The 13,522-nt window shown below is 60.5% G+C and overlaps 3 protein-coding genes across 3 annotated transcripts; 2 read left to right on the top strand and 1 right to left on the bottom strand.

The window, feature by feature from the left end:
• Positions 1–154: 154 nt before the first annotated feature.
• Positions 155–854, top strand: LOC117649609 (FACT complex subunit SSRP1-like). The gene is made up of 3 exons (XM_034392504.1): positions 155–189; positions 405–617; positions 749–854. The coding sequence occupies exons 2-3, from the start codon at positions 436–438 to the stop codon at positions 852–854; spliced, it is 288 nt and encodes a 95-aa protein (XP_034248395.1). The 5' UTR covers positions 155–189; positions 405–435.
• A 1,900-nt stretch (positions 855–2,754) lies between these two features.
• On the bottom strand, positions 2,755–9,038 carry LOC117649749 (extensin-like). The gene is given in 6 exon segments (XM_034392771.1): positions 2,755–3,499; positions 3,502–5,405; positions 5,490–5,820; positions 5,924–6,050; positions 6,129–6,299; positions 9,001–9,038. Coding segments are annotated over 5 exon segments (2,982 nt in total). The 5' UTR covers positions 6,290–6,299; positions 9,001–9,038; the 3' UTR covers positions 2,755–3,040.
• A 2,514-nt stretch (positions 9,039–11,552) lies between these two features.
• LOC117649111 lies at positions 11,553–13,441 on the top strand. Its single transcript, XM_034391562.1, has 5 exons — positions 11,553–12,106; positions 12,190–12,416; positions 12,501–12,542; positions 12,628–12,753; positions 12,835–13,441. Exons 1-5 carry the CDS (start codon positions 11,896–11,898, stop codon positions 12,928–12,930), a joined length of 702 nt encoding a protein of 233 aa, XP_034247453.1. The 5' UTR covers positions 11,553–11,895; the 3' UTR covers positions 12,931–13,441.
• The last annotated feature ends 81 nt before the right edge of the window (positions 13,442–13,522 follow it).

The following is a 13,522-nucleotide window of genomic DNA, read 5'->3' as shown; positions in this document are numbered from 1 at the left end:
GGAGGCCAGGCGCAGGCGACGCCGGCGCCGCAGCCGCAGCCGCAGGCGTCGCAGTCGCAGCAGGCGCCGCAGTCGCAGCAGGAGCCGCAGCCTGAGCCAGCCCCAGGAGATGGGCAGCTGCTCGCCCTCGCCCTCCAGCCGCTCCAGCAGCGCGGCCGCCTCGCCGTCCCCCGCGCGCCGCAAGGCCAGGTGTGTCCTCGCCCCGCCTCGCCCCTCGGGCCGCCTTTCTCGTAGCTCAGTGGAAAAGCAGCCGCGTCAAAGCCTCCAGCATTCAAAGTATTCCCAGCAGAGAGGGGTAGCCGTCGAGGACTTTACTCGTCTTGGGTTGTTTCACTTGATTCAAAACCGACTGAACGTTGATTACCCTGCCCGCACTAGAACACCTCCCCGTTGTCCTGCAACAGGACCAGCAAGTACGGCAGCGTGAACCCCTACATGAACTTCGTCAAGTCGGAGCGCGCGCGCATGGGCGCGGGTTCCGGCGCCGGGCGGCCGGCCTCCGAGCTGGCCCGCGAGCTGGGCGCGCGCTGGAGGGTCATGTCCATGGAGGAGCGGCAGCCCTACATCGCGCAGGCCATCAAGTCCCGCGAGGAGCTGGACCGGATCAAGCAGAGCAGGTACGGTAGGGGTTGCCGAGCCGCCGACTCTGCCGCGCGATTCAGTCGCTCTGTCTCTCTCGCAATCTTACGGAGAGCCTCATGAGCGCGACAACGACTCTCGACTCGGTACTCATGGTGACGTCCGGCAGCGACATGACGGAGGCGCGGCGAGGACGGCGTCGCCGCAGGCGCATGCGTCGCCGCCGCAGCAGGAGTCGCCGCCGCAGCCGCTCCCGCAGCCGCAGGAGGCGCTAGGCGCCGAGGAGCGCGCTGTGTCCGCGGCGTGGCTGGAGTGCCCGAGGAGTTGCTGGAGTGCCCCGCGGTGAGGCTGAGGATGAGGACCGCGATGATGGCGGCACGCGGTTCCACTTTCCCTTTTCTTTTTGCAATAAAAATCAACCCTGAAGTGACCTGAGTGAGTTTATTTATGGAGTGCGGGGCGGCCGAGGTTGGCGATGAAACAAGGAGCAGCAGCACTTCCGTTTTAAAAGTTTATTGTATTCTAAATAGACATTTTATGTACAAAAATGGCGGTGAGACGTCTTAAAGTCTAGATTAGGTGGTGAGGCTTACTTCCTAAAAACCGTTAGTCGCATGGCAGTGACGCGCGGTAGAGTCTTTGGCAGTGATGATGCACGCTCTAATCTTTAAGAAAGTACTACCAACGGCAAAAAAAACAACACAAGTAAATCGTCGCTGCTCAACGCGGGAGTCAGCCGCTTTTTTGCCATCGATAGTACTTTTGCACCACAATCCGTATACGTGTGTTGCACCACCGCGCCGGTAAAAGTCTCATGACGTGGTGGTGATCCCATGGCACTTGAACACAAAGGCATCGTAGTCTTGGTTATCAGTCAGCGTCTTTGGCTTGGACTTGGACTGCGCGTCCGCGGGCCGGGTGGGGCCGGGCGGGGCCGGGCCTGGCCGCGGTCACTGGAAGGCGTCGGACGACGTGCGCAGCCCCCGCATGGACACGGGGCCGACGGGGCCGCCGTTCTGGTGGCTGTGCGGCCGGATCTCCTGGTAGATGTGCTCGGCGTCGCCGCTCTGCGCCGCCAGCTGCTCGGCCAGGGGGTCCCGCACCTCCGCGCCGACCGTGCCCACCGCCACCGGGGACGGCGGCGTGTCGTACTCGCCCCACATCAAACCTGCTGCCCACACTTTTCAAATTAAACAAACCTGTCCGTGTAGGCCGTGCGCGCGCGGCCACGGACCGGGCCTGGCCTACTCACCCAGAGGCGTGGCTCCCATCGCCCTCGCGTCCTCGCCGGTCACCGTGCAGCGCACCGCGTTGTCCGAGTCCCAGCCTGCAGACACGGCATTCTCAGCAGGCTGACGCCGAGCCCTGCTCACGTCGCTCTGTCCCTCTCGCACTCGTGGCGTGGTCCGCAAGGATGCCAGAGCGAGAAAGACAGTGACAAAAGCAGTGCTCGGAATCGGCCCGGCGGACACGAACGCCACCAGAAGCTACTTGCCGTCGTCGCCGGAGTTCATGAACTTGGCGATGCGGCGGCGGTTGACGGCGGCCGCGGCGATGGTGAGCAGCACGACGCACAGCAGGGCCAGCGCGATGTGCAGCGGCACGTCGTCAGCCTCCCGCATCCCCCCGCCGGGGCCCGCCCCTGGGCCGGCCACCACCGCCACCTGCAACGCCACACAGCCTCACTCCCTGCCGCTTCACTAAACAAAGACAAAAACAACAACAACATGGCCCGAGTCACTCCGCAGCTCTGCGGTTGGCGGTGCTTACCTCTCCACGGCGGCCACTTTTAGTTTGGACTAGCTTTTTGAAAGCGTGAGTGTGTTTTGTTCTGTGGTGTTTCCTGTTCCGAGTGAGTCGAGGAGGGAGAGGGAACACTGACCACAACCAACCCCAACGCCACGTGTCTTGAAACTTAGAGAGAATGAAAACATTGCGGCGCGGCAGTGCGGCGGCAGGCCCGCCGGAACTTTCCCGCGAAGCTGCCCTGCCGCCGCCGCCCCGGCGGCGCGAGTTTCGGTTCCTAAGCGCACATGAAAACAGCATAATGAATCAACATTGTCGGGGTGCATGAGTGGCGATGCATGGGTGGGGGAGGCGAGGGCGGCGCGCGGCCTCCAGACATGGGCGTTGGGTTTGGTAAGGTCTGCAGCAGCCACACGAGCAGACAGTCACTATACGTTTCCACTGTTTATTTTTCGCGTGAAAAAAGTATTACAACCTCACATTAAATAATGGCTTAACAACAAATTAATGGATGAATGTACTGTACACAGGTTTTTGGGAAGGGTCTGGCTGTTCCAGGGTCCCTGGGTAACGATAAGAACACAGCAAGGTACGAACGGTGGCCGTCGCGGGCGGCAGCGAGCGCGGAGCGGCACTGAGCAGAGCGTCTTTCACTTCACTTCGCGTCGCCGCCCCGGCGGCTGGACTAGCATTCACATCACGGACAGTCTTCCTCCTAGTAGTCACCCTCCCCACTGTCGTCCTCGTCGTCCTCGTCGTCGTCCTCGTCGTCATCATCGTCCCCCTCGTCGTCTTCGTCGTCCTCGTCGTCGTCGTCATAGTAGTCCTCGGCGGGCTTTCTTCTCCTGGTGCCGATGTTCCGGCTGCTCTCGTGCGTCCGCAGCACGCTCGGCGGCGTTCTCGCTGGCGGCTGCGTTGGCCGCGGGGCGCGCGTCGTCGGCCTGGCGGTGGGCCTCGGAGTGGGTCGAGTCGTGGGCCGCGTCGCCGGTCGGGTCGGGGGCGCTGTCCTCAGCTGCGTCGGGGGTGGCGTGGGAGGTTGCGTGGGGGGTCGAGTTGGTGGTTGAGTGGGCGGTTGAGTGGGGGGTTTAGTGGGAGGTTGAGTGGGAGGTTGAGTGGGAGGTTGAGTGGGGGGTTGGGTAGGCGGTTGAGTGGGTGGTTGAGTGGGGGGTTGGGTAGTGGTGGTTGAGTGGGTGGTTGAGTGGGTGGTTGAGTGGGTGGTTGAGTGGGTGGTTGAGTGGGAGGTTGTGTGGGTGGTTGAGTTCGTCGTGTTGTCGTGGGTTGAGTAGTTGTTTGCGTCGTTGGCTGCGTCGGTGGTTGAGTAGGTTGAGTGCGTCGTTGTGTCGGCGATTCGGTAGGGGCTTTTGTGGCGGGTGGTTGAGTAGGCCTTTCAGTCGGCGGTTCTGTCGGCGGTTGCGTAGGCGTATGTCGCAATGTCGGGGGTTGGGTGGGAGATTGCGTCGAGGCTCGCGTGGGCGGTTGTGTACTTTGTTGAGTTGCGGGTTCAGTTGGAGCTGGCGTCGGAGGTGCCGTCGGAGGTGCCGTGCGGAGATGAGTCGGTGGTGTTGTGGGAGGTGGTGTAGGGCGTTGTGCAGGAGGTACCGTGGGGGGCTGTGTAGGGGGCGGCGTAGGAGGTTCCGTGGGAGGAGGAGTAGGAGGCTGTGTTGTAGGGGGCATGGTGCGTTCTGTGGGAACTTGCGTGGTCGGATGTGTGAGTAGTGGAGTGGGCGATGTGGTTTGGGGCTGTGTTGGTGGTGGTGTGCGGATTGGTGTCGAGGGCTGTGTAGGCGGAGGAGTTGGCGGTTGCGTTTGTGGTGGTAATGTCGGAACCTGCGTTGCTGGTTGCGTGGACGGTACAGGACGGGGTTGCGCAGGAGGCTCAGTCGAAGGAAGCGCCTTTAGTTGTATTGGGGGTACTGGAGGCCGAGTAGGTGGTTGCGTTGGTGGCTGTGTCGAGCGCCTTGTAGGTGGCTGCGTTGGGGGCTGCGTCGGGGGTCGAGGAGGTTGTTGGGTAGTAGCTGGCGTTGTGGGTGGAATGGCAGGACGGGTCGAGGGTTGGGTCGGGGGTTGGGTCGGGGGAAGCGTTGGTGGGTGCGTTATGCGTTGCGTGGGTGGAGAGGGGGGTAACGTCGGGGGTTGGGTGGGAGGAAGCGTCGGGGGCTGCGTCGGAGGTGGTGAGGGACGCTGCGTTTTGGCTTGCGTTGGAGGTAGGGTTGGAGGCGGCGTCGGGGGTAGCGGTTCTCGCGTGGTCGTCAGCCGCTTGTCCACGAACCGCCACGAGGGCAGCGTCGTCGGTGGCGCGTCGCTTGCGTCCGTCACGTCCGCGAAGTCCGGGACCGAGACGACGACCGGCGTGAAGCCGTGCGCCTCCCTGAGCCGCGCGCTGGGCTCGGTGCCGTGCGAGAACACGTCTGGCCTCAACTCGTAAGCGACCTCCGTCGTGCTGCTCGGCTGGCTTGGCCTGAACGGCGCCGCGTGTGTCGTGGTGGCTGGGGATGGTGGCGGACTGCCGCCCTCGATGACGTTGTGCGGCGGGGTGGCTGTGAACGTGGCCTTGGGCCAGGGTGCATTATGCACACCCTCTTTGAACGTCCTGGTGGCCACGTCCTCCACGACGACGCTCTTGTCCAGAGCCATGTCCATCTTCTTGGCGGCGTTCTTGTCCTGGTCGGGCACCTTGTTGGACTCCTCGAAGTGCACGTGCGCCGTGGTGGTCGCCTTGGTCATGCCCATGGCTGGCCGCGAGTACGCGTGGGAGTAAGGGTACGGCGTGGAGGCCGCCGCTTCCTCGGGGGTGGTCCGGGGGGTGGTCCGGGAGGCGGGTCGAGGAGGGGCGCTAGTGTCTGCTGTTTTCACGGCCACGGTCGCACGTTGGGGTGGTTGGGTCGGGGCCGGAGGGGCGGTACTTACGGTGGCGTCGCGCGGCGTGGTTGGCGTGGTGTAAGGGGTGGTGGGAGGAGAGGAGGGGTAGGTGGGGCCGGGGGCGCCGGGCGGGCACGCGCCCGTGTCTTGGTCGCACGGCCAGCCCGCGCCGCAGTTGCACTCGTTCGGGCAGCCTCTGCCCCAAAGCCCTAGCCGGCAAGCTGGAACAGGAACATGGAGGTCGGCGAGGGAGAGCGGTGCAAATTTTCATGAAGGCACTTTCTGCTAAGCTGTGGAAGACTCACTTTCACGAGGCTGCGTAAACGTCGCTCGAACGGTAGGCGCCTCAGTGGTTGTGGTGGTCGTTGTCGTCGTCGTGGTGGTCGACGGCGTGGTCCTGGCGGTGGTGGGCCTGGGCCTGGTGGGCGGAGGTATCGTCGGCCTGGTCGTGGGCCGCTGCGTGGTGGTCGTGGTGGTCGTGGTGGGCAGGGTGGCCGCCACGGTGGTGGTGGTCGTGCTGGTGGACGGCGGCCGGATGGGCACGCAGTGCAGCGACACGTTCTTGCCGGGCACTGCCGGCCTGGTGGGCTCGGTGCCGGGGCAGCAAGTTTCTACGTTGCGCGTGTGGACCTGGGTCTGCAACACCGGCAACGGACGAAGGGTGATTAGGGCGTGTGGTGAAGACAGTAAAGAATCGCTGCCGTGCCGGCGGGACAGTGCGAAAAGACGCAGTGCTCACCACATTCTGCAGCCGGTCCACGTTCTCCATCTTGTACACCTGGCAGCGCATGAAGCCCCCCAGGCACCAGTCGTACCTGGTCTTGTTGACCTGCACGGTCACCATCATCTCCACCGTCGCGTTGTACCTGTCAATGAAAACGCGTGAGCGAAATGGAAAGGTTGCACTCAGAATGGTTGTGGGCGCTGCCTGACACTCCACTCACGTCTCCTGCTTCCAGCACGGCCCGTAGCCCGTGTCGTTGCTCTCCTCGAGGGGCACCGCGTGGCAGGGGGCGGGCCTCAGCAGCAGCGCCAGGAGCAGGGGCGCGGCGAGCGCGCCGATCAGGGGCATCCTGGGGGCGGCCATCCTGGCTATCACAGCCATCGCGGAACACCTGCGACCAAATTCAAAATCGCTGCAGGGGTACCAATCCAAACAAAATCTCCCCGTTCGATTCATCGAGTCGGAGCATGGCGGCGTGCGGTGGTGCAGTTGGCGACAATGCGAGAGGAGTTGTTCGCGTGTCCATGGCTTCGAGCGTTGCAAACCTCCGAAAAACGCTTCTAAACGCAAAATTGCCACCGCTGCACTCCACCGGACATCAGTGCGCTGCCTGAGGTATCTCCATCTGCGAGCGAGATTGTAAGTGCCGGGCTCTGGGAGTTGCAGTTGGCACCTGTGTCGTCGAAGAACCTCCACCACTGCTAAAGCTGCAGTACTGCGCAGGACATGGTGGGGCCGTCGAAAGGGTCCAAAGTCCGCGGGAGGCGCGCCACGCCGGGGCCCCGCGCCTCCCAGGACGCCGCCGAGAAGGAGAAGGCGACGACGCGGTCCCGGTCGCGGCGCTCGCCGCGGTCACCCGACGCGGGCGGTGCGAGCAGGGAGTCCTCGGCGTCGCCATCCCCCAGCCGTCCCCAATCCTCCTCGGGCGAACCGCGACGTCGGGGACGCTCCCGCAGACCGCGCAGCCCCGCCAGGACAAACCGGCCGAGCAGGTGGAGAGAAGCCTGAGGGTGGACAGTGGAAGCCAATCCACACAAATCATTTGGAATGCCGTCTCGCATTCTCGCATCCCGTAGGGTGGCGGAGGCAGCCCCTCCGGACGGCCCGGCCGGCTCGGCGCCCAGTACATCAAGTGCATCTAGACCCTCGCGGCCCTGGTCGCCCACCCCCGAGCACTCGCCTCAGCGCGGAAGGGTGTTCGGCCCGCTGTCGAGCTTGTCGCTGCAGCAGGCCGCCAAGGTGCGCGAGGCGCTAGACCCCGTGCCTCGCGAGGTCCACCCGCTACACCGGCAATCTGACCGCTCCTTTCCGCAGCACGCGTCTGTAGCTGGATGTTCCGAGCAGCTCCGATCCAGCCTCAAGAAGACCTCCACGGTGTCTGAGGAGAGCAGCTCCACGCAGCACCCCCAGCGCGACCCCGCCCTGCCACCGCCGCCTCCCGTTCCGCGGCCAGCCCGGCGTCGCATCCGCTTCGTGCTCACGACGACGGACACGGACGCCGCGGACGAGGCCGGCCTGGGGGGCCAGGCGGGCGCGTCCGCCAGGACCAGGGGTCGCGGCGGCTCCGGCGGGGGCAGCGGCGGCGACGCCGGATCCAGCAGCAGGATGCGGGCCGCGCGGAGGACCGCTCCCGCCGGGGCCCAGGTTCAAACCCGCCCGGCCCCTCTTTTTCCTTCTTACTAGTTTTCGAGTGCGGCTAAACTGCCACGCCTGTTGCAGTGCAGCCACGAAGGCCTCGGCGGGCTCCAAGGCGGCGGCGAGGAGCTCCTTACGGCAGCCGACGGCAAGGCGGAGGCCATGGGGGCGGCCATGGGGGCGGCGGCGCTGGCCGATGACGAGCAGGGTGGCGTCGGGGAGATGGCGGGGGTCGAACTGGCGTCGTGTCTGCTGAGTCGCTGCGCCCTGGCCAGCCCCCTCAACAGCCCCCGCAGCCCCAGGGCCACCGCCCCCACCTGGTGACACGTCGCCGCATGCCGCGCGGCCCAGCGGCCCAGCCTCCACCGCGGCCAGCGCGTCGCCTGTGGTGTCAACGACCGTGCACGGCGTGCAGACCCCCGCCCCCGCCCCGCCATCAAGACCAGCATCGTGCATCTCATCATCCCGGCGAGCGTCCGTGCGCCCCTTGATGGCCATGCGCACGCACGCCGCGCAGACGGCCTAACACGCCACGCCGCCGTCGGCCGCCGCACTCGACGGCCAGGACGGCGAGGACGGCGATGACGGCCAGGACGGCGATGTGAGAGCGGGGCCTCGTTGGCCGCTCGTTCGGGCTTCGCGACATGCCGGCCGTTGCTCTCCTGCCATGGAGGAAGGGATTGGGCAGGAAGGACGCGGAGGGGAAGGGGGAGGGGCAGCTCCATATCAACCAGGCTTTGCCTGCCCTTCCCTCTGCCCCACCCAGGATGTGTGTCATCGCCGTCGCACGGGAGGGGTGCCTATGATTCCTATGATTGCCAGAGTCCAACAAACTGGCCGCCTGGAGATAGAAATAGCACAGGAGCGCGAGTGCGAGCGCCTCGGAGTAAAGTCAACAGCAGAAGCCAGAAAACACGGAAAAATAAAGTGACGAAACTAATGGGCTTCGACCACTGGCCGAGCTTCGAGGGCACGGTTCGCAAAGGGCAAAAGACCCCTGGCTCGGTGAAACAACTCGGATGCTGAGTGTCCCACGCCGCCGGTGCGTGATAGTGCGTCATGGACCGTGCCGCTGTGCCCTCCCTCCGCAGCGGCGCCGCGTCGCGCCGCGTCGCCGTGTGCACCGGGTCGTGCTTCCGCCATGCTTCCGCACCGCCACCAATTAGAACCGGACTGCACATCGCCAAATTGTTTCATTTCTCTCTGACTTCATGTGTTACTTCAACTTCGACGCCGCACTGCACCGGTGCACACTGGGGCGGACGCGGTGCGCGCTGCGCTTGCCGCGCCACGGGGAGGCCATCGATTTAACAATCCATTGAGCTCCCCGCCGGCCGGGCTGGGGGCCGCGGCTTGCCGCGCTCGCTCACCGACAGGAGGCCGTCAAGCCGACAGCCGCGACTTCAGTGTCCTGATTTCGCCGAATACCGCTTCGTCGCACATGGCGCAACACTCACCCTCGCGGTGCTGCGGCCGGCGGGCTTCCTCTTCCTGGGGGTGAGGACGCCGTCGTCCGCGGGTCGTCGTGATCCCGGGCGCAGCGCGCGCAGCGGCGGGCCGCGCGGGAGCCTCTAAGCCCACGAAGCAGGCGAAGAGTGTCCCGCTGCAGGTCCCGCGGTGCCGGGCTGGTGGTGTTGGCGGGCTGGTGCACCCGGTGTCGGTGTCATGACAGTGCGGGGCACGGCGCAGCACGGCGCGGTACTCGCTGCACGCAGGTCGCCGCCGTCGCGCGGCCAAGCGGCCAAGCGGTGCAAGCGGCGCCGTCCGATCAGTGACACCGCGGCCGCCTCTGTGTCTGTGCTGCGCGGTGCGGGCGGTGCGAGACTCTGCCGCTCCACGCACCACGCGGCCCGCGTCGAGGCCCCGCACCACCCCGCACCGCCCCGCGCCACCCCGCGCCATGCCGCCCTCCCCACTGGATTCGGAGCCACGGCGACGGCCGGCCTGGACGGCCTGGTGCCCGCCGCGCCACGGACAGGGACTTCCCTTCCGATGACAGCCCACTTCGCCGCCGTTGCGAACGCCCGAACATCCTTTTCCAAAAGAGAAAACATCCACAGAAGTGTGCGAAAGCAATTCTTTATTCAACCCGCCACTGCATTCGGCGGCAGGTCCAAATAGCACTGTCGAACGCAAGGTCGAACGCCGCTGACAGTGAGGGACGCTGAACGTCAGAGGAATGGCGGCGAATTTCTCTCCGAACAAGTATGCGCTTTTTTGTGGAACGCCTGAGAAAGTGCGTGTTGGCGGGCTTCACTCCCCAGCCCCTCTGACTCGGCGGGGTTCGTACACACGCGTCTGATGTCTGCCCCACACCTCGCACCCACACCCCTTCAACTACGAACCGTCACGCGCACCCCGCCGCCACCATGTCGCCACCCACGCACGCATGCCGCCCCATTTTTCTGCCGCCATTCTCGCGGCCACCTTTTCTCATTCGTATGGAACTAGTGGGAAAAAGTAAAAGGTTGCTGTTTTTTTTTTCAGCGCTCGAGATGTGAAACTTGGTGCACGCATTTGCCGGCGGAAGGATGAAGGATGCATCCATCCCGCGGGGCAGCGCGTCGTCTCGCCCGCCACGCCACTCGTAATGATGTCCGAGAGGACCATGCAGTGCGGTGCAGCCAGCCCCTCGCTGCCCGTCCCGTCTCGCTCGCCTCGCCCGCCTCGCTGCCGCCTCCAAGTGGGCCATGATTAACTGGTTGGCGAGCGACGTCTCGTCGAATCTTTAGGCGGGAAAGACGGCGGGCGGGGGCGGAGGAGGGAGGAGTCGGGGGTCGAACCCGTCGCGCCGAGGACGGTCGAGGACTCCTCGGAGAGACGGACACTCTGCCCTGCCCGCCCCTTCCGTTGGCCGTTGTCGTGTTGTCGCCGCCACTGCACGTCAAGGACGTCAAGGAGCTCATCACTTGCACAGGACCCTTCCGCTCTCCGCCGAATTGTTCGACTCGCCGCGTCCCCGCCCCCTCTCCCACTAGACTGATTCCAAGAGTCGTTTTGGTCGCTCTGTCTCTCTCGCACTCATGGGGGACGAGACGGAGCAGCGAAAACGACTCTCGGAATCAATCTGCAGTGCAGCCGCGGCGGGCCTTCGCTGCCGCCGCCGGCTGCTTCATCCCAGTGCACTGATTATGCTCCAGTAAACTTGTGTGCTGAGGCGGGGCCGCGTTTCCAGGAGCCCCGCACGGGTTCGCCATCCTTCCAGGGAGTCCACGGGGTCCAGGGGGTCCAGGGGCGGGCCGGCTGGTGGACACCAGCGGACACCGAGCCGGCCGGCGACACCGCCACAATTGCTCAATTGAGGCGGGCTAGGGGCCTAGGGGCCTAGGGCAGGGGCCTAGCGGCTAGGGGCACCGCACAGCGCGCAGCGCGCGGCGGAAGGGTCCATCAACACCAGGCTGGCCGCAGTGATCCAGTGATCCCCCTAGATCCCCCCGTCCCCGTCGGTCCCCGTGGCGCGGCGTGGGGTGGCGTGCCACGCCGTGCCCCGCGGGGTTGGCACTACTGCGACGCACTTCCCTGCAAGCACGCGGCCGACATGGGGCCTCGCATGGGGCCTTCCCCGCTTAATAGGACCAGCGAGATATTTGCGCTGAAACAGTTGACTCGCGGTTCGTTTTGTTTTGCTTTTACCTGGGCGGGCTGGCTACTGGACTCGCATTCATGGGAGTTTCACAAACCCCGTTTCTCTTTGCAAAAGACCTGTTATTTTGGGGATTATTTTCTATAGCATTGTGAGTATTTTTATTTCGATTGCCTGCCCTACTGTGTATCTCCTAGAATTATGAGGATATAACCGAGCGTTGAGAAATGGCGTTATGAGTCGAGTTTGAAAGTTTTACTTTTGTATGGTCCGCGCCTCAACTCCCCACTTTAACCACCACCTGCATGAAAAATCGTCGTTCTTGCATTCGTAAGTTTACAGTTTATGCTGGAGAGTGATCGGTGCCCTTAAAAATATTTCGTTCTTTTGGAGTAACTTTTGATAAATACTTCTCTCAGAACTATTGTGTCAAACAGATATTTTTGCTTTTGTTTTGATACTACGAGTGGCAATGCATTTCTTGGCTGCTAGCAGACTAGTAGCAGACGTTGTTGTGATTTTGCAAGCCCCCCATCAGAAAAGTCAAAGGCCCAATAATTTCTGAGTTATTTCGTAAACCAACAAGATCTCAACCTACTTTTCTACCCATCTATTCATTTTTGACCTGACTCTCTTATTGATCTGTGTTTTTGTGTGCTTTAAACGCTCTGCCAAGTCAATCGACTAAAGGGAGGCTATGTGGCGGGCCTCCTAACCTACGATAGTATTAGTCAACTTTGGTGATGACATGGATTGAGTGAATGCAGTTATGCCCCTTACATATCGCGAGGCAGTGCAGGTCGCTCTGCTACTGGCATGCGTCCCGCTGCAGTACTTGCTGTCCCAAAACATGGAACTAGAAGAGTCGTCAACGCTAGGAAGGATTATGGCTACAGATTTTCAATATTTGAGAGATAACTGGCTATCCTCTGAGTCTTGGGCAAAAGCTGCATTTGATTCTGTGCAGTTTCTTTTAAGAGGTTATTTATATAGCCTTGCTCTAGTTTAATATTTTCAGAAGTCAGCTCATTTTTACTGACCCTTTTTCTTTCATTTTCTGCAGGAGTTCTACCAGATTCATCCCTTAACACATTTTATGGAACTATAGGGGAAAATGAGTCCCCTGCTTATGAAGTATTACGCTTTAGACAGGAACGTGGTTATTTTTCTAGTTCCTTAAGTGTAAGATGGAAGCGGCCATCACACATCCAATTTCGTGTGGGCCAGGTTGTAAAGCATCGATCAGAAGGATATACAGGGGTCATTATTGGTTGGGATTTGAAAGCTAGAGTAAGTTGATGATGCTTCTGAGACCTTTATCAAACAGTATTTCATTATTAGATTATCATTAATTTTATTAATAATTTTTGACAGGCTTCAGAAACCTGGCTTGTGCGTGAATATGGGGACCTGCAGGTGAGCCTACAGATTTGTTTCCTTCAATTATAAAAGCAATTGAAACAAAAGAATTGTTTCATAATTGTTTCATTTCAATTTAAAGGCACTTCGCAGCTGGCCACACTACGCTGTGTTAGTTGATGAGAGAGACCCAATATCGACATCAACAATGTCACCTGAAGCTACTTATGTTGTTCAACAAGAATTGGAGCTTATGCCAAATACAGAGGTGAGGCTTAAATATTTATAAGCCACTGTGATACTTACCCCTGTGATTTAAGGAAATTATTAATTCATTGTGTCTTTCTAGGTACAACACGCAATGTTAGAAAATTATTTTGCTGTCTATGATGGTGGTCAGTATATAGCTCAGGATTGGCTCAAGAACTTGTATCCCAAAGATTAAGCTACGGACTGTGGAAGGTTTTCTCTCAAAGCAAACATGTGATACTGTACCCTGTGCTAGCATAATAATGCAAAAGAAATTGGGGAAAAAAAATAGTCCAAGACTGTTTTAATTATCATTATTTGTGAAGTCTGCATCTCTAGTTTGAGGCAATTATCACAATTTTGTTAATATGTAACAGACGCTGGGTATTCTTAAAAATATAATTTTTTTGGTGAGGTTTATATTTCTTATAAGTCTGTTGTTTTTCGTTCTGTATGTGATTGTGTCTTTCACTACCTGGGTTATTTCATTTTTACTTAACATTTCTTTCTTTGTGATAATTTTTTGTGGGGAATTTATAGGGCCCTTGCCATATGAATTTTATCAGACCTGGCTCTTTCATTTTGTGTAAGTCCTTGTGACCCAAGAGCTAGAGTTACTGAGAATCTGTAGTATTTTGCATTGAGAGGTTTTGTGGTTTGGCAACCAAAAAGTTGTGATAAATACACTTGTCAGGTAATTATTTGACTACTGTCTCACAACTGTTTGTTCCCAGCTAAAATGTGAACATGTTCTTCCCTTTCACTTGAACAGTGCTCATGTAACATTT

This window comes from Thrips palmi, unplaced genomic scaffold (genome assembly GCF_012932325.1).
Source record: "Thrips palmi isolate BJ-2018 unplaced genomic scaffold, TpBJ-2018v1 HiC_scaffold_4, whole genome shotgun sequence".
NCBI classification, from domain to species: domain Eukaryota; kingdom Metazoa; phylum Arthropoda; class Insecta; order Thysanoptera; family Thripidae; genus Thrips; species Thrips palmi.
Note: the sequence above shows the minus strand (reverse complement) of the source record. Positions and strands in the feature narration are given on the sequence as shown.

Coding starts and splice junctions, on each gene's coding strand:
- LOC117649111 (XM_034391562.1), top strand. CDS start 11,896: ATGCCCCTTACATATCGCGAGGCAGTGCAGGTCGCTCTGCTACTGGCA. Junction 12,107..12,189: donor TGTGCAGTTTCTTTTAAGAG/GTTATTTATATA, acceptor CATTTTCTGCAG/GAGTTCTACCAGATTCATCC. Junction 12,754..12,834: donor AGCTTATGCCAAATACAGAG/GTGAGGCTTAAA, acceptor GTGTCTTTCTAG/GTACAACACGCAATGTTAGA.
- LOC117649609 (XM_034392504.1), top strand. CDS start 436: ATGAACTTCGTCAAGTCGGAGCGCGCGCGCATGGGCGCGGGTTCCGGC. Junction 618..748: donor GACCGGATCAAGCAGAGCAG/GTACGGTAGGGG, acceptor GACGTCCGGCAG/CGACATGACGGAGGCGCGGC.